The sequence below is a fragment of the Quercus lobata genome, chromosome 12 (genome assembly GCF_001633185.2).
Source record: "Quercus lobata isolate SW786 chromosome 12, ValleyOak3.0 Primary Assembly, whole genome shotgun sequence".
NCBI classification, from domain to species: Eukaryota; Viridiplantae; Streptophyta; class Magnoliopsida; order Fagales; family Fagaceae; genus Quercus; species Quercus lobata.
Window position 1 is genome coordinate 38,566,788 of NC_044915.1, and position 22,133 is coordinate 38,588,920.

Consider the following 22,133-nt stretch of genomic DNA (forward strand, 5'->3'; position numbering starts at 1 on the left):
TCTGTCAAATGACAATACTGAAATTTGCTTATCCCTTCTAATGTTACGCAATGCAAATTAAATAAAACACTTAACTCTATTTTAGGGGGCACATGTCCCATAATATTGTACATGCATCAAGATTGTTGCATGAGGGATAATATCAATGGTTTTGATTTGATGAAATTAGGCAAATACATAAAGCAAATTTTGATTTTGAAAAAACGGGTTGGCAAAAAGTTAACGTGAGATGTATTCAAAATCATAGTGTAACTTAATGCAACCACACTTAATTGTTGGGGGGGGGGGGGGGGGTTGGGAGTTGAGGTTTCAAACTCCACATTGCCTTTTCAATTTTTTATTTTATTTTATTTTTAAATGTCACTCCCTTGAAATTGTCAAATCATGAATGGTTGGTTGGTTGGTTGGTTGTTGTGGTTTAGGACACACAATTTTTGAAGTAAAAAAAAATAGCCTGCCCATTGTTTCACAACCTAACCTGATCGGATAGGGCAATCCAATCCTGGCTTAAAAACTATTTTATTTTTAGACTAAATTGCAAACTACACTCTTAAAGTTTAGTGGTGTTTGAATTTTACATCTTGAAATTTCAGAATTTGGAGTTTACCCCCTTTAAGTTTTATTTTGTTTACATCAGTAACCTCTTTATCCATATTTTCTGTTAAGTGCCACATAAGCTAGCCACACATGTTTAGTTTATCCAATAAAATAATGCCATATCATTTTTAATTATTTTTTTTTTTTAGGCCACAAAAACCATTTTATTTTTAACTTAGCATGTGTTTAGGAAGCAATGAAAAATTAAAATTATTTCACTATTCAACTTATTTTTACTACTATTCATGAGTTTCACTGCACTTTTTGATACTATTTATAGGCCCCACTGTATTATTTCAACTAAATTTTACCTTTATCTACAGTACTTTCAGAATAAATTTTTTAGTTTTAACAAAATAAGCGGTATCCAAACAGACCCTTATAAGCCTCATATATTTAAAAGCCATTTAGTAATAAGCCTCATATATTTAAAAGCCATTTAGTAACTAATAAGCCTCATATATATTTTTTTTCCATTTATACAAATTTATACTGGCCCAATATAAAAGTTCATAACTCCTTCTAGTTGGGTGTCATACATGTTGCGCTTTTCAAGTAGACCACAAATATTGGGCATTTGGGATAACTAGTTTTAAGCACCTAACCGGATTTTTTAGGCAAGGCCCATTACCCACCCATCCGTTTGATTTAAATCAGACTCAAATGTCAATAAACCTTTGCCTGAAGGGCATTTCCGTAAACGATGCATAAAATTCAAATCGAAAACGCATAAAGAAAAAACAGCCCGCCTCTGAGTGTGCAAAAAATTGAGCATCTCACCAAACCCAGAAAAATCAGATCAGAGAATTTCAGAATTAGAGAAACACAGTGAGAGTGAGTGTGAGAGAAAGAGAGTTGGTGAGACATGGAGAAGATCTGCGTTGCAGTTCGAGTGAGACCTTCGGTATCCTCAGAATCCTTCAATGGAGCCTACTGGAATGTCGAAGACAATCGCATTTCTCTTCACAGGCTTCACGGCACCCCAATCTCTGGCCTCTCTTACACTTTTGGTACTCACTCACACACACCTTTCTCTCTCTCTAACATATATACATTTTCCTTTTAGTTTTTCTTTGTCTCTTTGAGATCTTCTTGTATGTTTTTTTGTTTCACCCTGATTTTGATTTTGATTCTTTTTTTGGCAGATCATGTATTTGACGAAAGTTCTACGAACGCTAGGGTTTACGAGCTTCTTACGAAGGATATCATTCACGCAGCAGTTGATGGATTTAACGGTAAATTCCCTTTTCTTTTTCTCGATTACCTTCTTCGAGTTTAGCTCCATTTTGGTTCTAATTTATAAGTGAATGGATTAATTGTTGTTGAATAACTGAATAACTGTCAGCTTTCGGATTTGTTATAAATTTTGTTTACCAAGTCGAAAATTTATTAGCTATTAAATTTGAAGATTGAGTTTGGCAAAGTTTTGTCAAATTACGAAATCACATTTTGATGGTGTAATAGTTATATTTTTAGGATTTGTTAGAAATTAGCATGAGCGAGAATTAAAAAAAAAAAAATTTGAATGCAGCTCATTGGAGTATATTTATGCAGGGAGATTTTTATTTTGGGTGTACTTCATGAAAGTAATTAGTGTGTTACATAGGATTTGTCATTTAGTTTGAGGTCTCTAAACTAACTCGGGTTTTTTCATGTTATATTGCTATATGATGTGTGTTTTGGGCTGTAATGCACAACAAGTAGAACGTATCGATTCCTCATTTCATTTTGTTAATAGCTTTGAATCTGATCAATGGAATATTTATAGGAACTGCTTTTGCATATGGACAAACCAGCAGTGGCAAGACTTTCACCATGAATGGCTCAGAAACGGATGCGGGGATTATTAACAGGGCAGTTAAGGATGTATTTGCAAAAATTCAGATGGTAAGAAGTAGGAACCTTTGTGGATGTTATAGCTTTTGGTAATGAGAATGGCCTTTTGATTCTTGCCTTTTTTTTTTGTGGGTAATGTTTTCAGATATCTGATCGCGAGTTTCTGATTCGAGTTTCCTACATGGAAATTTATAATGAAGAAATCAATGACCTTTTCTCTGTAGAGAATCAGAAATTGCAAATACATGAGAGTTTGGAGGTTGGTTGGCTATGGACACTTTTGACAGTTTTCAATAGTTTCTTTTGATAGAATAACTAATTTTCTTGGCTTTTAGCGTGGGATATTCGTCTCTGGTCTGAGGGAGGAAATTGTTAACAATGCTGAACAAGTGCTAAAGCTCATCGAATTGGGAGAAGGTATGCCAGTGACACAAATCCTTGGCCATAGGCTTCTTAAATGTTCTTTTAGTTGGAATATTGTTTCTTATATATCTCTTGAAAATCGTTTCTTACAGTTAATAGGCACTTTGGTGAGACAAATATGAATGTTCGTAGTAGTAGATCCCACACAATATTCAGAATGGTATGTCCTTGACCTGTTGGTTCATCAGCTCCAGTTTTAACTCATTGGATTTCATGCAACTTTATCTTATGTGTGCAGGTGATTGAAAGCAAAGGGAAGGATACCAATTCTTCAGGGGATTCTTCAAGCGTTGATGCTATCCGTGTTTCAGTCTTGGTTTGTACTCTGCTATTCCTTTTAAAAAATTGCATGTGATCATTATTTTGTATTTTAGATGACATGATGTCTTTTTTTTCCCTCCCCTTTAAAATTTTATTACTTTGTTTCACAAAAAAAAAAAAAAAAAGAATTTGGTAGATTTAGCTGGGTCTGAAAGGATTGCTAAAACTGGAGCAGACGGAGTACGTCTTAAGGAAGGAAAGCACATTAATAAGAGTTTAATGGTTCTGGGTAACGTGATCAACAAACTAAGTGAGGGTGCAAAACAGAGGTATTTGCTTCTTTCACTAAATCGTTTTGATTTGATAAAACAAGAAAGTCATGGTAAAACAATTTTCCAATGCAGGGGTCATATTCCTTATCGTGATAGTAAGCTAACACGAATACTTCAACCTGCTCTTGGTGGCAATGCCAAAACTTCAATTATATGCACCATAGCACCTGAGGAGGTATTTTATTATCTATTTCCAAAAAAATTCATCTTATGTTAAGTTTAGCATTTTCAGTTCTTAATATATTATGGTACCAATACATTTAGGTACACATTGAAGAAACAAAGGGAACTCTTCAATTTGCTAGCAGAGCCAAGCGCATCACTAATTGTGCTCAAGTGAATGAAGTATGTTCTTTGTTTTGTACATTTACTATTTTGTCACATGCATTAAACTATGATCTCGCTAGTATATGCTTTCTTTTTATGTTCATTTCAATAGTAGACTTTGGTTTGTGTTATGGTAATACAAACAACACTGATAAAGACTTTGATCACTTCCCCATATTTTCTAACAATAGGTAAATGGAATATTATTTCAGTTTCTTTGTTGTTGTTGTTGTTTTTTTTTTTTTTTTCCTCTTAACCTGGTCATGTTATTTATTTCTTTTAGCATTAACTATTCAGTTTTTCATATTTGGTTAATCTTTGAGCCTTTGTCACGGTTGAATGTTGTTATGGTTGGGCTAAAAAGCTATAGTGTTATTGCTGCCCTATCCAGTAAACAATATTGGATCTTATTGTTGGATTGACAACAATAATAAATCAAAGTGATATAAAATCCCAATACATTATGAGTGAAGTTTTGAGTTTATGATTACATGTATCAAATTTCATACAATTCAGTTATAGTGAAATTTTGTGGGGTGTGCACTAACTCTGTAGGGATTAAAGCCTCTTGTACCTTTTTGCCAATCAAGTTAAATAACTAAAGATTATATTATTGATATGCGCAAACAAACAGATGTGATATGTGATTCATTCATCAAGTAGCTAGATTATATAGATTTATGAATTTTAATTTTTCTGTACAACCTAGTCAACCACTGAACCACTTGACATACTTGCACTTAGCAGATGTTGTGTACCCAATATATGATGTTTTTCTCTGCAGCCATTAATACTTATTTGGGTATCATTGAGCTTACTTCTTGATCCTTCCCATTAAATTTGATGATGCAACTAAGGCTAATAATCGTATATACATCTTCATAGATTTTGACAGATGCAGCCTTATTGAAGCGGCAAAAACTAGAGATTGAGGATCTTCGTAAGAAGCTTCAGGTGATGATCAACTTATGTTTATTTTACAGTGATGAGGTTAGACACAAACTAAATAGTTAAGTCTTGTTCAGGGATCTCATGCTGAGGTGCTGGAGCAAGAGATCTTAAAATTGCGGAATGATATGCTCAAGGTAGGGTGTTATTTATTTTTTTTTTTTTTGGGGAGATTTGGACCTTTATATCGAGCATCAAACATAAACCATATACCTTTGATTGGATACATTTTTTTTTATTGTCCTGTTTTCCATTTTTCAGTATGAACTAGAGCGGGAGAAGCTTGCGACAGAATTGGAAGAGGAGAGGAAATCACATAAGGAACGTGATCAATGCATTCGTGAGCAACAGATGAAAATTGACAATCTAAGTAATCTTGTTTCTTTTTCAGACCTTGACAGAAACTCTAATCAGGTATTGCTTAGTAGTCTTATCAAAAATGTTTCTTTCATGTAAATGCTATCTAACATCACTCTTGTTCCTATTCTGTTTGTTTTTAGATTCTCTAGGCAGAATACTACCTTTCTTTCACTTCAGAAAGCATCTTGTATACATTAATTAAAACTCATCCAAGCCTTTGACCACTTGATTTTGTTAATAAGAATTGTTTTCTGCCATTCTGCTTCGTCTACTAGTTCTGTAGCTTCTTTGAATTGCATAGATGCCTGACTGCAAGCCATTGAACACACCCAGCACTACTATAGCTATTTTATGATCTTACTGAAGATTCCTCTTCATAAAAATAGTGATATGCACACTCAATTTTAATGTTATTAGTGCCTGCTTTTGTTTTTTTAACATTTCTAATGGGTTATTGACGATCTCATTATCTGTATGTACTGGCAGGGACAGGGCTCTGCAAGACAAAGCCTTAAGGAAGAATGCAGTGAAAGTAGTGTACATCAAGGAGATGCTTTTAGCACCCCTTGTTTCAAGGCAGATCCCAAAGCCTTTGTTGTCAAGCGATCAAATTACTCAACACTGCCTGATTATAGCCCTCTTCCTGATACATTTAGCAATGTGGCTGATGAAGACACATGGCAGAAAATGAACAAAGGTTACATGGCGGACCTTGATTCACTTCAAATGACTCCTGCAAGAAAAGTTCAATCATTTCCTTCCAATGACATAACTCCTGTGAGTTTATATTGCTTTGATTTTTTTTTTCCTGAACTTGATGAACTCATGTTATTTCTAATTGGTATATTGATATTATGTTCCAGGTAGCAAAAACAAAAATTTTATATTTCAATTTGTTTATATTTATACTAAGAAGCCAAAGTTAATGATCATTGATTTGTTTCCCTCTTTAGTTGGCTTGTTTACTTCTAGATACTTCATATTCAAATTGTCTCAATGGTGAAGTGAACAATGGTAAATTAGAAGCTGGTTGTCTTACATTTTTCTTTTCAGACATTATAAACAAACATTCCTATTTTGTCATGGTGGTTGAAGTTGGCTGGATGAAATAGAAACATATTTTAAACATATAATAAACTTAGATCAATTATTCTGTCATATCTGACTGAGGTGGTAATGTACTTTTCATTTTGTATGATTTGTTAATTCTATTAGAGCCTAATGTTTTATGGTTGTTTTGTTTGGATTTTTTACGTTCTCTTAGGCTTGTTCAAATGATAATTTTAAAAAAGAGGTTCAACAACTCAAGAGACAATTAGAGATTGCCACTGAAGACAAAAATGAACTGGAGGTTAGTATATATTATAACTTTAACTTGTTCTTCTTGGTTACTACAAAACCGTCAAATGCTTTTTTTTTTTTTTTTGGCTTAGAAAATGCATGTACATTGTAAATTGCTGATGCTGCTTGTCAAATTATTATCTTTTGCTTGCTTCATCTAACAGCCAATAGTAAGCCTTCTAAGCTCTAGTCCACACTTTATAAAATTTTCAATGAAGTCTATAATTTCCAAACTCGTTCATCTGTATAGTTTCTTCCTGTCTTTGTTAGTTATTTACTTTTCAATTAGTAAATTTCTGCTATATGTAAAAACTATAAGTGCACACTCTAGCTTTGACCTTGTTTCTGTTATTGATGCCATTCATTTTCATGATGATTTATACTTCTCCATGCACATGTTTACAGAGAAAGCATGCGGAACAGATTATGCTGAACCATCAACTAATGGATGAAATATCCGAACTTCAACAAGAAGCAAAACTTATCCAAGAAATCCCTCAAAGGCTAAGTGAATCTGTGGGAAATTGCAAAGATGTCTATGAGGATATTTTGTCAATAGTACAGGTCAAATCTATTCCTATGTTTCAATTTGGGGGGATGGGGTTGATGGAGGGATAGGAGGGGGTCACTGGATTATGTACTTGTAAAAAAAAGGTGGTTGGAGTATACATATTCTGACCACTCTTCCCCTCTCCCTCCATTCTAAATACACTAGTCATATTTGGATCTTTTGACTTTTATATGATGATAACCAATCAAATAACAACTATTTTTTTCTTTTGTGATCTCAACAGAGTTTTGTATCTGATGGGGAATCTTCAACTGCAAAATTGCTATCAAGCACAAGTGAAATTGGTAAAAGCCTTTTTACAACTTTGGAAACTCATTTCTCAATGGCAATGGATGACCGAAGTTCTTCCACTGGGAACAATTTTCTAATTCAAGAACAATGCAAAGTGCTTTATGAGAAGTTGAACAGTACAATTACATCGTTGGTATCATCAGAAACACCATCCTCTGAGAATGAAGAAGCGAGGGCTCAACTATGTAGCTGTGGAAATAAGGTAGCTGCCAGGTCACAATTATCAAGTTATTGTTTATTAATTATGATTTTATTCTCCACAGTTCTGTTAGGATACTTTTTTTCGTTTTTCAAGATTTTGATACTTTAATCATCTATACTATATATTTCGACTGAATTTTTTACCTCAATTGGCCAGTTTTTTTCTTGTATAGTATGAGACTATGAACCAATAAATAACTTTTAAGTTTTAAATGTTCTTCACATTTTTGCGCATTTCTAGGACAAAATTGTGGGAAGTATGAGCTTATCTTGGTTCTCCTTTATGATGATAATGTCTGTATCTGAAAACTCAAATCTCTTCTTTCTCCCCCCCCCCCCCCCCTCTTTTATGATTCTGTATGACTTTACATTTACTTCTTATGGTCCTTACTAGAAACAACACAAAGCATGGTTCTAGGAAATAGTTATGCACATTTGAATGTAAGAATGATCTCCCTGGTCTTTTTCTGATGTCAGGACATGCTTGTTAGACAGTTACAAACCGTAGGAAGTATCCCGTTTGGAGTTAGATTCTGTAGTATGTACAAGTTAAATATATGTTTTTGGCTCGTTCTGATGATCAAAGAAGATTATTGAATTAGTATGAAGCGTTTGAATAGAGTAGCTTCCCTACATAAAAATTTGAAAGTGAATAAATTGTTGTTGAAGTAGCTTTTAGGAATGCTTAAGTTATCCACCCTTTTAAACTTAATTTGTGAGGGTGGGTATGGTTGGTAAGTGTTAAGGATCATCATCAGAAGGTGATGTATTACCACATTATAGAAGAAGAGCAATTTTGTTAAAGCAAATGCTAGAAGATTAATCTCTAGTAAGAGAACAGTGTCAGGTGCATCAACACCCTGCATAAAATGCTTTACAACCCCAGATGCCTGACATTTGGGTATAAACCCATGAATCTTCTCCCATAGAACATATGAAACAGAACTAAATTATGGCTAAAGTTATAGAAAGTGTTGTAGGTTGCTTTCCATCTTTGTTAAAGGTTTAGTTTCTCTGTTTAAGGGCTGCACTCAGGGAGGAGAAACTGCTTGTTGGAAGGAAGAACTGAGCAATGAGCTGAACACCATCAAGGAAAGATATTATGGCTTGGAGAAAGAGTTAGATCACAATAACCAACTCCTGGTGGTTTCTAAAGAAAGATATGATAGCTTGGAAAGAGAGTTTCGGCTGTTGAAAGAAGATAGAGATCTTTTGCACCAAATGGTCTCTGACTCATCTCAAAAACTTTCCCTGGTTACTGACCAAAAGGAAAATGTTTTGAAGGATTTGAACACTGAAGTACAGAGAAGGAAAAATCTTGAAGAAGAGATCAAACAGTTTAGTGTTGCTTTTGCCTCTCGTCAAAGATCACTTGCGTCTTTCCATAGTGATATTAAGTCTAATTGTGAAAAACTGAGAACTCAATGTTTAGTTTCTTTACCCAAATCTCGTGGGTGTTGAAGGTCATAAGTGCTAGTTTAATGTTATGGCAGGCTTACAATTTGAAGCCTGATTGTTTCCTTTGTATTTGAGACGAACATTATGACCCTTGTTATGTATTTAAATGGATCGTGCTTTAAGCTTATTTATTCAGTTATTTAGAGATGTATTAATGCTTAACCATGAGGACTAGTTTAGGAATTGGAAGTTTTGAGTTGAAAATTACCATGTTTTGGTGAGATGTAGAAAGCATTTTCTTAAAAAAAATGATTTGTTTCATGTGTTTGGTTGTGACTTTGAAAATGATTCCTCCTAAAAGCATTTTGTCATTTGGTTTTCAAGGAAAATCATTAATATTTCAAAAAAAATGGTGGTAGCAGGACAGGCAACGGTGGTGGTGGTGGTGGTGGTGGTGGTGGTGGTGGTGTGATGGCACATGGGAATAAAGGGGATGAGGAAACAAGGGAATGACAAACAAAAGTTTTCCTTCTCTTTTGGATTGTTTTTCGTTGACTAGACTTTGTTTTTGTTTATATAAAACACTAGGGCCGTTTGGTAATGTAAACGTTATTTAAGTATTGAAGAAATACATATAAGTGAAAAAGTATTGAGAAAATACGTATTGTATTGTTTAAACAACAAAAACTGTTGTTTAAACAACACAACCAAACACACTTTAGACCATACCAAAATCATTGGTCAAGAATATTGTGTCAAAATAAAGAGAGCTTCACTATTCAGACTAACTTTGGTCTTTATGGGGAAACGGTACGTGGTAACTAGACCATACATATTATCTCTTTGCAGCTGTAGTAATGATTTTAAGTGGGGTTCGGTCAAAGGGTAGAAACTGTGAGGACAAAAATATCCCATATAGTGAGACTTGCTCGATTTTAGTTTTTACTGCTTTTTAATACAGTGAGATTTGCTCAATTACTCCATAAGAGTGCAATGAATACCAGTTTACATTTCCTCAAGATTTGCTCAATTCCTGCTTTCTGTATGATTTTTTTTAAGGGATTTTAATGTGGGTTGTCCGACAAATTTGGTATCTTGTCACTTTCATTTCCCTAAAAGGAGTGGATGCTTTTTGAATGGTTTTTAACGAAAATGTGAACACTAATGCTTTGTGGGGTTGATTAGAACTACCGACTTTTTTATCAAAAGAAGATTAGAACTACCGACTTGTTTATCCAAAAAAAAAAAAAAATGATTAGAGCTACCGACTTGACTGATTATGATGGAAATTGAGGTCCATTTCAAATCCCATCAATATAAGTGCATTAAATTTTAAAACACGTTGTGGAGCCCTACATGATTGGATAATGCATTATACATCAAAGTATCTATCACAAATATGTTGATATTAAAAGTGTGATCCATGAGGTGCAACAAATTTTCAAACTACTAATATTACGTGATTTTGCATATTCACAGGACAAGATCAAACCAGATTCCGACAAATTAGGAATTGTTGTTCAATAATACGAAGGACAGTATCAAAACTGGTAGCTTTATCATCTGACTCTTTGGTTATAGTTTTTTATATTTCTAATCAGATTATAATAGCCATTATCACTTCGATTAATAGGTAGGGTCCATTAATCATTAAGCATACTTTTGATTCTTGGTAAAGCTTGTTTTTCTTTTTTTAATCTTAATTTATATCCAAGAAATTAAAAAGAAACCCAAAATAAAAAAAGTTTTCGAGGCACGAGCTAGTTCTTTTTTTTTTTTGGGTCAACAAGTATCATCCATTTCTCTCCTAAGTAAATTGTGAACACAAAGTTTGGATGCAGAAATGCTTTGCTTTCACTCGCATTCTCATGAAGTAGTATGAAATAGATTTGCCACACATTTTTCGAATTCAACAACTATGCTTTCAAATTGATTCTCAATTTTGTGACTCTTTGAGGTTTGACAAATTACTAATTCGCTTGCCCTGTATTGCCTTTGATTAGTTCTATTCTACTACATTTTATGAGTTTAGCGTCCTTGCCAAATCATTGACTATTAGTCTTTGCGTAAATTACTTGACCCTCATACCGACTTATTATGCACCTACAAAGAAGATGGCTCTCTTTTGAAGCATGAAAAAGTATAACAAATCAAGGTATGAATATAATTGTAATTTTCAGCCAAAAAAAAAAAAAAAGAATATAATTATCATTTTCACGTCCATGAATTAGGGGCATAAGAGAGAAATTTGGCTCATACGCAACCACAAAATTTATTTAGTCAACTATATTTAACTATGCATGTTTGTGTGTGTATCTATGAAAGGGTTATTGATAGGGCTGTAATCAAACAATTTCAAGAATCCAGATATAGCAGCAGCATTCAATTTGCCTCTGTTTCCATCAGCTTTGTTGTTATGGGTACCCTTCACACATAAGACAATTTTTAGGGACCATCACATAAGACAATTTTTAGGGACCATCATAATAACTTGAAGAGAGAGAGAGAGAGAGAGGGTTAAAGAAGGTTGATGACAACAAATAGGCATTGATGACCAGAACACTGAAATGGAAGACTTGATTAAAAACACACCTTAACCATTATGTCCTGGCAATCTTCGCAACTCATAGGATAAAGATTCTAATTTAATGAATTTTATGTACCTCCCATTTTGTTCTTTATATATTTGTCCATTTATATTTATATATCATCATTTCCTCTCTTTTTTTACACTCCCTTCTCTCCGTTTTAATTTTCAAAACATTCAAACAAGAGGAAAAGGCATGCAATCTCATGTTTTTTATCTCCCTCTTACCATTAACTTTCCCTCCCAACTTCCAAACATGATGTTAGTTTGTCCAACTTTTCTGTCCAAGCTGATAGGTATGCTATGTCCAGCCCAATTCTAAGTCACCTGCACTACTTCATCATCCAAGTCCTCCCACTGCTAAAACAGCAAAACTAGCAAACCGCTTGTCTTTCAGCCCCTCCAAAACCCTTCAACACAGACCTACTGAAATGGCTTCCACACCACCCAAACCATTAAAACAGCTTGGAGAACTTCTACAAGAGCACCAAGAACCTTTCGTCCTAGAGGATCACCTTACAGAAAGAGGGTATCAGAAGAACAGCTTAAATTCAAAAGGTACTTTTGGCTGCTGCAGCCACAGCAACTCAACCAAGTTTCTGAAGAGGTCAGCCAGCTGTGGCCTAATCAAGAGCAGAAAGGGTATTCCACACTGTACCAAAATCCTCAGAACTGTATGTAAGAAGTTTGTTTCCACTAAAGAGGACCAGAGCATGAAGAGTTGTGACAGTAGAAATGAAGAATATGGTGTCACTGAAATGGGCAGTGATGTCCAAGAAATTGCGGAATCAGATAGATTTTCCTCCGCTAGCAGCAATACAGTATTCAATTCATGCTGTGAGAGTGACAGAGAAGAAACATCAATTTCATTGCCTAAAGATCGCATCACCTTTGATGAAGAAACTTCCCAAGCTTTGAAAATCTACAATACAAGAGAGAGAGAGGTGGAAACACTATTTTTCCAATTACCCTCTTCATAAGTTTTTTACTGTCCTTTTGAAAATCCCTTTCAAAATTGTTGATTTCAGCGTGTTGCTCACAAAGTTAACAGGCTGGAACAGGTTACAGATAGAACGCTTCGGTGGAGATGCATGGAAGACAGTCAGCAACTCAGCCCTGTATCAGTACTGGAAGAAGTACCCTCCCATGAAGGTTATGGTCTACCACAAACTTCACTCTAAGCTAATGATCTTTTTTTGTTTCTCTATGTTTGTTAACTGGCTCTTTCAAACAAAACAGTGCAACAAAATGCTAGGATTAGACAAGAAGGGAATCTAACAGCTTGTCCCAAGAAGGTTTTAGAAGACTCACTATCTTCAGCTCCATCAAGGGAATTACTTTTTCACTCAGCGATAGAGAAATCAAGTTGTACAGGATTGCAGGGGCTCAATGAGTCTAACCCTCTCTTGCAGTTCTTGAAATTGAAACGAGTATTGCAGCAAACAAAGAAACTTCTATTTGATTGTGTGAGGGATGTGGTAGAGACCAATGTGAAGAATGAGAGAGGGCAGCAACACTACAAAGAGTTCTTGGGGCCTGAAGAGCTTGGGATGCTCATCTGTGAAAGAATAAAGTCAAGGGGGAAACAGGTTGGAGACAAAAAAAAGAAAAATTATTTGTTGGACTTGGATTTCATGGATTCAGTGGAAGAATGGAGTGATATTGAAAAGCAGAAGAGGGAAGTTGAGATGGAGATTGGAGATGCCATTTTGGAAGAGATCAAGAATGAACTTGTCACAGAAATGATTGATTTTCTGGAGCCAACTACATGTAGAACTTATTTTCTGATTTAATTACTACCTCTTCTATGTCATCTCATCTCTAAATTGATTCCAAACACCAACTAGCTGATCTATGCGGATTCCCCATATGCAAAAGAGAACAGATGTATATAACAATTTGAGCCAGAAGAGAAACCATACACACATTCTTTGTGGTATTTGGTTACTCCATTTTTGAGCGCATATTGTCTTCATATAGTTCAATATTATTCACATTCAACGCACTGTAACTCAGTGGCATTGTCTAGTTCACTTAATTTGATATCATCTGTTAATATCCAGCATATTGACACTAAACATGCGAATGTGTGCACACTCGGGACCAAGTATGCTTGTGACTAAGTATTCTAAAAATCCATGGGTGTTTAATCAGTGGTGATTGATTTATAAACCACCAACAATGACAAATCACAAGGCATTAAGATATTTGATTTCAACTCAATTAAGTACCAAGGTTGCTTTGTCCTACAAGCATGTGTTCCTGGGCTGCCTGGAAAATGCACCAGGCTGGACTCCAAAGCTTCATATATATATATATATATATATATATGGTGCAGGGTTATCCTATTAACCACCAGTGAATATATATTGCATTTTAACAGATATGAATTAATTAAAAAAAGAAAAAAAGAAACAAGTTTGTTGGTAAATGGGATTTCCTATTTTGATATCTAGCTTGCAAAAATGTAAGAGTAACCCTCGTTGAAAAGAAAGAATACTAAAAACCAAGTCTGGGTGAGCCTTTCTCCAATATTAACATTCCTTCAAGTGACTGTACCTTGAAATTTTGAATAACTTCATACGTATTCAATCTCTCAAATCTCTTAGTCCAATAAATACCAACCTTTCTGTGACCTGTCTCTATCCTCTATTCACATTTTTTAAAAGTGTATACCAAACAATTTCATCAATTTTTTTACATTTGGAGGTTTTGACTTTTAACTACGGTCCATGTTTTCTTATGTGCATGATTTCTTTAATTCCATTAAAATTTTAGAGATATGTGCAATTCGGTATACTTTGGTTCATTCATTCCAGTTCGATCCATTTCAGTTTATTTTGGACTAATTGGGTTTTAAATTGATTCTCTTTGTTGGTTTCCTTTTCAATTTTGAGCTCAAAATTTCGTTATTATTTTTTTTTTCCATTAATTTTGGGTTGAAAATTATAAAATTTTATTCTATTTGGGCCAAATTCTTAGATTTAGACCTGTGGAAACCAGAGGTGAGACTGTTGGGCTTGAACTCACTTGGGCTCACAATTTATTTGTAGAGTGGGCTTCAAGATTTCCTACTCTGGGTCGTTCTCGGCAGAGAGACTCAAAGCAATATTCATTCTCTCTTCCTCCTTAATTGTTTTCTCTCTTTTTTTCTGAACCCCTTCCTCTTCCCAAACTTCTGCTATTTATAGCTAAGGTTAGTGGGGAGATTATGATTACAGCCACCGCTAGTGCTATTGAAGGTCCAATATTATCTGTTTTAAGTGGGTGTTTATGTGAGAGTGGAATGCAACAATTATGGTCTTGGAACTTGGTTCCAGCTTAGTCGATTGTGCTCGGTAATGCAGTTTCCCGAGCATTTCATGATTTTCTCAGACAGGGTTCATATGTTTGTTCGGGAAAGATTATGCTGAACACTTCTCAGGATTCGAGACCCAAAACTTGTTTTTACATGAAGGCAGTTTCAAGAAGGGCTTAGGGCAATGGGGCCGTTCCATTGGGCCTGGGCCCAGGGCCCATATGGGTCTTGGGATCTCGGTGCCGTACAAGACCAAAATATACATACAAAATAGGCATTAGAAATTGCAGATAAGGACCCTAAAAAGGCAATAAAATTATAATTATTCAAAAGATTACCTTAAAAATTCAATTTTCAATAACATATGCATTATACTTATATTTGGAAAGATACAAATGCTATAATTCTAATCTTAATAATAATCATCAATATATATATAAAAGCAGAGACCTCATGCGAGAGAGCATGAGGTTCTGCCATGTAGCGCACTCTATGAAGAGAATTGAAATACCCTTAAGCCACATTAGATATAAGAACAAATTTAAAAGTAGAGACTCTTTATTTCCTTTGATTCAATATTTCAAGACTATTATTGTTACATTATTTATTCAATGTTTTAAGACTACTATTTGTTTTATTTGGTTCAATGTTTCAAGACTTTTTATCTCTCACACACACACAAAAAACTCTTTGCATTTCCATTCACCCTTTTCACTTCTACTCCTTTATATACACATCCATAGCCTTTCATACCATCCCATCTCAAATACACTTAGACAAAAAACGATATCATTTACTTTCAACCTTTCAATGACACCTACATAACTTCAATGTTATAGTATCATTTGATCGTAACCCGTATGAGTAGACTATGACGAAGGAAGGGGGCTTGCATTTTTTATTCAGTGACAATAGCTTACGATTTTGATGTTGAAGTCAGACATTGTAGATTTTGTGAAGATTAAGATTTGCTTAGAGTCTTTGGGTATTTGAGATTTTGGTTTGGGAAAGTTATAAATGTATTTTTTTAGAACTAAAGAAAAAGAAAAAGAAACATTCTAATTGATTATTTATAAAGTTAGCTATTTGTTTTAAAATTTTGTGTTAGAATTCATAATTTTTAGGTTTCTTTGTAAGTTTATTTTACTGCTATTTTGTGCGGTATGAGCCATAGTGATAAAAACAAAAATTGATGGTGATTTAAAAGTGTTTTTTTTTTTTTTTTTTTTTTTTAAGGATACAAAAGCCCAATTAAAGACAATTGAATTTTGATAAATGAATGTGTTTTTGGCAAATTTCTCTTTGTTTAATCACGTTCTCTTTATGTTGATACTTACAAATGATTTTCTTAATTTCATTGAGATAATTAATTGGGTGTTTGTGATCAAGGTCTCCATATTTGGTTGTGAGAATAGAGTAGTCGAGAAAGTGTTTGCTAAGTTGCTGAAATTTATGTAATTTTAGGATATAAAAGTATTATATACTTTAAATTCTTATTTGTAGATTTCAAAATCATTTAATCAATTTGAAAAATAAAATCTACTTTTAAAAGTAAATATTATAATATATTATAATCTTACAGTGTCATACAATTTTTTTAAAAGAAAATATGAATTAAGAAAATCAAGTTTCAAAATTAACAATATTGTAGACAAACATAAATATTATACCAAAAAAAAAAAAGTATTAAGTATGATATGTAGATTTTAATATACATAAAAATAATTTCAAATGAAATTGTAAAGTAGTCCGCGCATCGCGCGGGATATCATCTAGTACTTGTTAATGACGCAATAAATCAATTTTTTAGAGTTTGTGGGAAATTCGGCCGGTTAAGGTCCAATTTTTTTTTTTCAACTATATAAATTTGGATATCATTTTAGATTCTATTAGTTGAGTTTCCACACGATCTGCGATTCATTTTGTTAGTTTTCTCCGTTATTTTAATAATTGTACTTCTAAAAAATTTTAATATTTAGTGTTCTATTTTATAAATAAATTAGAAAGACAATAATGGCCTGTTTGGAAATTTAAAAAAGGAGGGAGAGTAGAGTAAAGGGAGGGAGAGTAATTCAATTACCTTGTTTGGAAGTTTTTTTAAGGAAAGAGGGGGAGGGGTTTCAACTATCTCTAACCCCTCATTTTTAGTCCCTCTAAATTGGACAGATTTGAAGGGAGAGTAAAGTACATAAATTATTGACCAAATAACTTACCTAATTTACCCTTATTATATTAACAAAATTACAATGTTGTGTAACGTAAAAAAAAAAAAAAAATTGTAACCCACAAATTTTTCTCAAGCTCTCTCAGCTCTGTTCAGAATTCTGTTGTTTTGTTTTAGCCGAAATATTTTTTTTTTTTTTCAGTAACCAATCAGTGCGTTAGTATTATCTTTGTCCAAATTTGTTTGTTGTCTTATCTTTTCCTTCAACATTGTCTGGTTGCTGTGTACGGAGAAGACAAAAGTGATTTGAGTTTGATTGCGTGATTTCCCTGCCCTTTCCCATTGTTTGGGTAGTGAGAAAACCAAGGAATTTGAATCGATGGAAGTTATTGTTTTGGTTTGATGTGAAGTGGTATCTGTTTTTTGCAACAATTAATTTTAATATTTTGTTGATTTTTTCAATAAACAAACAAACTAATCATTTTTTTTCTTATTTTAATTATTATCAATTAAGGATGGTTATTTTTAGTATAATAAAAAAGCAGAAAAAATATTTAATCATAGACTAATGTTGATTATTTAATTCACATCAGGGAAAAAAATAAAAACTATCAAAAAAAAAATTGCATGCTATAGTCATAATTATATAATCTAACAAATTAATTATAGACCAATATTGCAAGTTCATTTTCAAATAAGAGTAAATTTATCTATTTAAATCATTTTTTCTCATTTCTATCATAATTTTTAAAACATCCAAACAAGAGAAAATGCTAATTACTCCCTTCCCCCTTACTAATTTTAAAAACATCCAAATAAGGTAGAGGATAACCATTCCCCTCTACTCTCCTCCCCACTACTCTCCTCCCCTCTACTTCCCTCTACTCTCCTCTCTCTCTCTCTCTCTAAACTTCCAAACAAGCCATAAAAGTAGTGTAATAATTTGATCATACTATATGTATTTATAAATTTGAAAGCTAGTTCCATGTCTACTAAAAAAATGCAAATATCATTTTGATAAATAAAAATACAAATATCTTTCAATAATTGTTTTTAAAAAGTAATGTGGACCACACCACATCAACACTTTGTAAAATATTTGTAAATTTGTTTATCTCTAGCGTTACTCTTCTTTTAAATATGGCAAAGAAGAAAGTCATGGATTGAGAAAACATAAGAGAGATTTTTTTTATTTTTTACAGTGATTCAGATAGAGGAAGAAAATACTAAAATAGAATAGAATTTCATAATTTATTGTAAAAAATAAAAGAGAGAACACTAAACATGCTATACTAATTAAGTAAGATAGTATTTTTATTTTTATTTTTTTTTGAAATGTTAGATTGCTTGAGATCTACGGGAGATAAAATGTGTAACTTTTATAAAATTACACTAGGTATAACTTCACTAACTTGAACCTCTCTCTCTCTCTCTCTCTCTCTCTCTCTCTCTCTCTCTCTCTATATATATATATATAATTGTTTTTACATTCTTGATTGTTTTTTTTTCTTTTATTGGACCTTATTTTCACAATTGCAAAAGTAACTAATTTTGCGCAAGAATACCATATTTCTGATTAATTTTTTCTCATATAAATCTTAGAAAATTAACATCAAAATTTCATTATACTTAACTAACTAATGAACCACTTAAAATAATTAATATAAAAAATATATTTATTTATCATATTAGTAATCTTTTTAATTACATAAAATAAATGATACAATGTTGGTTATATATATAATATCACTAAAAGAAGTTAAGAAGTTTGAATGGTTATAACTAATTTCAGTGATTTCACAAATATTTAATTTTCTATGACTTTTGTGCCAATTGTTATCAAAACCACTAAACATTCTAAATCAATTATTATTATTTTATAAATATAAATATTTTCTCATAAAGGAAGAACATTATATTTAAATCAATTATTATAATTATAAATAAAAATATTTTCTTATATATATAATTATTTAAATTCTTCTAAAATAAATAATTGATGTATAATTATATATAATTAATATATGCATTTACTTTATTAGTTAATTTAATGAAGTAATACTATGATGTAAAACTTTATTGAGGTATAAGTCTCAACGTCCTCGTTGAGAGTCGCTCTGTGGGACATCCAGTAGTCTATGACTTGGTCTAAGTAAAAAAAAAATCTTAAGGAATACGCCATGTGACAGAATTTCATACTCTCATACTTTGCTTATATATATAATTATATATATTGATGATTTTTTTGTTCTCCCAAATTAGAACTTGATTTCATTTTTTTTTTTTTTTACAATCTCTCTAAAAAAAAAAACAATAAAAATGATTAGTAAAGGCCTTAACACAATTAAAAAAAAAGAAAAGAAAGAAGGAATCTTGATGTTCAATCTCATGATTCACCTGGGAGAAAAATAAAAAATAAAAAATGAAAGGGGAAAGAAAATGTGAAAACATCTGGATTCACATTAGAAAGATAAAAAGAGAAATATTATTTAATTTGAATCCGGACGTTCGATCACACCGGAATTCTACTTGGCACCACTTTTACATGTCCGCACAGAATCCAGATTTCATGCAATTCGACACTAAACATCCAGATTCCTCGTATTCATAATTTGTCACTTCCAAAACCCAATAATCAACATGCTTGAAAATGTACTATAACATTTGCATACGATCAAAAACCTATAATCAAATCAATGAACGCTATTCCATAGAAACAGAACCAGCAACATTTTGAGAATATAAGATGCATCTAATATCCAATCTAATATACAAACCGTATCTGTTTCTTTTTTCTTTGAACAGCTGATCAGTGAAGCAATTCTTAGTCCTAGTTTGTCAAAAGTACTTAGCTAGCATTTATAATGAACTAAGCGAATGTTAGCAATCTCTAAGAATGGAATATATGGCTACTGGATTTCCCCATCCTCACCAAGCTCACCATCTTCAAGTTCCTCATATCCACTTCTTCGACCATCCCGGTGCTCTCTCCTGTGTCTTTTATGCCGGTTTTCACCATCTGATTCAGGTGAGTATGCATGCTGCAAAGAAACATCAGGAAAAGTTAAAAAATAAATAAAATTGAAATCATTGTACATAAGAGTAAAAAGTTACCAAAATGTATCAAAAAGAAAAATCACTTGCCGCCTTTCTTGACTTTTTGCGGTCACTGCCATGTCTACGTGATTTTTTAGACTCTTCCTTCTCATCCTTATCAGAACTTATATGGTCACTGCCATGTCTGCGTGATTTCTTAGACTCTTCCTTCTCATCCTTATCAGAACTTACATCATCTGTGGCACTTTGGTGCCTCTTCCGGTGTTTCCTATCTTTGTCTTTTTCTCTTTTCTTGTCCTCCTTATAGCTATGGTTGTCAATCACGTCTACGGTTTCACCATCTGTTTCATCCTTCTTAAATCGTTCCTTCCCCTTTTCTCTTTCACGATCCCTCTCCTTCTCCTTTCTTTCTTTCTCCTTCCGCTTTTCTTTCTCCTCTCTCTCTCTCTCTTTTTTGGCCTGCAAAGAAATTACAATCTTCAATAGAAGTGCTTCAAATGACACAACTGCTGGAGATATATATGTATATTTAATGAGTATCATTTACAACACAAGGAAAGGTTCACAGAAAAAGCCTCCACAAGCTGCACAATTACTCAGATCAACAGACATTCTCAAGTAAGAGGTACACAGGATGCTCAATCTTAATTATCAGGGGCATAATAAACCAATGTTTGCAATTGGTTTCAAATTAAACCTTGATGTTTCAATTGCATCAGTGTCTACCCTATAATTTTAAAATCATTGCAGTCTTCACACTTAGGGAATCTCTATACTAAAGTAACGGAAATCTATGGCTGCACCTGAGACCTTTTAGGCACTGAGAAAAGCCCTTCATGTGGATGTCAAGCAGTATTTTAGGGCAAGAAAACCCACAACCAGAGGTTGTCTTTATTGGACTGGTGATGAGCTAGGGGTATTCTATTCAAACCTAACACAACCCAGTTAATAATCATGTGAAAACCCCTCAACCCTAATACAACCTGTTTATTAAGCAAATTGACATGACATGACTTAATAAACAATTCGTGTTGGGTTGAACATGGCCCATTTCAACCTGTCGTTTAATAAACATGTTGTATTGGGTTCACATAGATGTGACTCATTTCAACCCGTCGTTTAATACACATGTTGTATTGGGTTCACATAGATACAACCCATTTCAACCCACTTATAAGTTACAAAATATCAGCCAAAGTGATTATTTCATATTTTGTAAGCACAAATTATAATAATTACAAACAAATAAATTTTACACAAATTCTATTTCATACTAAAATCGATTAAAGTACTAATAACATACAATCTAAAAGTTTTTAATTTAACCCAAAAAAATTCCACCCAAAATTAGAAAGACAATTAAAATAAAAAGATGGAAAAAAAGCACTTCCTTCCCTTTTAAATAGTTAAGGTAGGACATTAATCGATTTCATACTTTAGGGAAGAAATTGTAAACTACCCCCATAAGGGGGGAAAGTGCTTTTTTCCCTAAAAAGAAATGAGATTTTTTTTTTTTTTGGGGGTAAAAGGGCTAAGGACTATAAAATTCCAATGAAGAGAAGAATTATCAATGTAACCATTAAATTTCTTTTAATTATTGACTTTTGTATTTAAAATTCAAATTTATGCAGAATAAACAACAACAACAAAAAAACCTTAGTCACAATCTTTTTGAGGTCAGCTATGGATTTTCAACCTTTTAATTAGGATTTGCCACATCTAGTCTTTTCCTCCATTCTATTCTATCCAAATTCTATCCAAAGTCATAATCTTTGATACTTCCTTAATTGAAATGTCCTTTTTAACTACTACTAATGTTATTTGATCTTCCTCTACCTTTTTTTTGTTCCCTCAACTAGAATCAGTTTGCTCTTATTTATTGGTGCATCAATCACTCTCCTATGAATATGACCAAACTATCTCAAGCAACTTTCCCACGTCTTTTCCTCCTTAGGTTATACTTAATTGACAGTTCTTTTTAACTACTACTAATGTCATTTTTTATCTTCCTCCTTTTTTCGTTCCCTCAACTTGAATCAGCCCACTCTTACTTATTTTTGCATCAATCACTCTCCTATGAATATGACCAAACTATCTTAAGCGACTTTCCCTCATCTTTTCATCAATAAGGGTCAACCCTA

The 22,133-nt window shown here is 33.0% G+C and overlaps 3 protein-coding genes across 4 annotated transcripts in view; 2 read left to right on the forward strand and 1 right to left on the reverse strand.

Annotated features, from left to right (window-relative positions):
• The first annotated feature begins 1,299 nt into the window (after positions 1–1,299).
• LOC115972452 (kinesin-like protein KIN-7N) lies at positions 1,300–9,093 on the forward strand. Its single transcript, XM_031092743.1, has 18 exons — positions 1,300–1,607; positions 1,743–1,832; positions 2,366–2,484; positions 2,579–2,692; positions 2,769–2,850; positions 2,949–3,016; positions 3,095–3,172; positions 3,304–3,446; positions 3,522–3,624; positions 3,714–3,794; positions 4,662–4,730; positions 4,802–4,861; positions 4,986–5,138; positions 5,571–5,861; positions 6,349–6,435; positions 6,831–6,989; positions 7,220–7,489; positions 8,512–9,093. Exons 1-18 carry the CDS (start codon positions 1,463–1,465, stop codon positions 8,947–8,949), a joined length of 2,550 nt encoding a protein of 849 aa, XP_030948603.1. The 5' UTR covers positions 1,300–1,462; the 3' UTR covers positions 8,950–9,093.
• Positions 9,094–11,426: 2,333 nt separating this feature from the next.
• LOC115969811 lies at positions 11,427–13,488 on the forward strand. Of its 2 annotated transcripts, none has more exons than XM_031089426.1 (3): positions 11,427–12,417; positions 12,502–12,625; positions 12,713–13,488. In XM_031089426.1, the coding sequence occupies exons 1-3, from the start codon at positions 11,905–11,907 to the stop codon at positions 13,264–13,266; spliced, it is 1,191 nt and encodes a 396-aa protein (XP_030945286.1). In that variant the 5' UTR covers positions 11,427–11,904; the 3' UTR covers positions 13,267–13,488. The 2 variants fall into 2 exon arrangements, with proteins under 2 accessions (XP_030945286.1, XP_030945287.1); XM_031089427.1 differs by having other exon boundaries at positions 11,428–12,417; positions 12,535–12,625.
• A 6,012-nt stretch (positions 13,489–19,500) lies between these two features.
• LOC115969893 (pre-mRNA-processing protein 40A) overlaps positions 19,501–22,133 on the reverse strand; it is a 30,643-nt gene continuing 28,010 nt past the window's right edge. Inside the window, exons 27-28 of the mRNA XM_031089527.1 lie at positions 20,080–20,451; positions 19,501–19,976 (exon numbers count right to left, since the gene is read on the reverse strand). Coding sequence (XP_030945387.1) covers positions 19,845–19,976; positions 20,080–20,451 — 504 coding nt within the window. The 3' untranslated portion in view covers positions 19,501–19,844. The remainder of the gene's footprint in view (positions 19,977–20,079; positions 20,452–22,133) is intronic.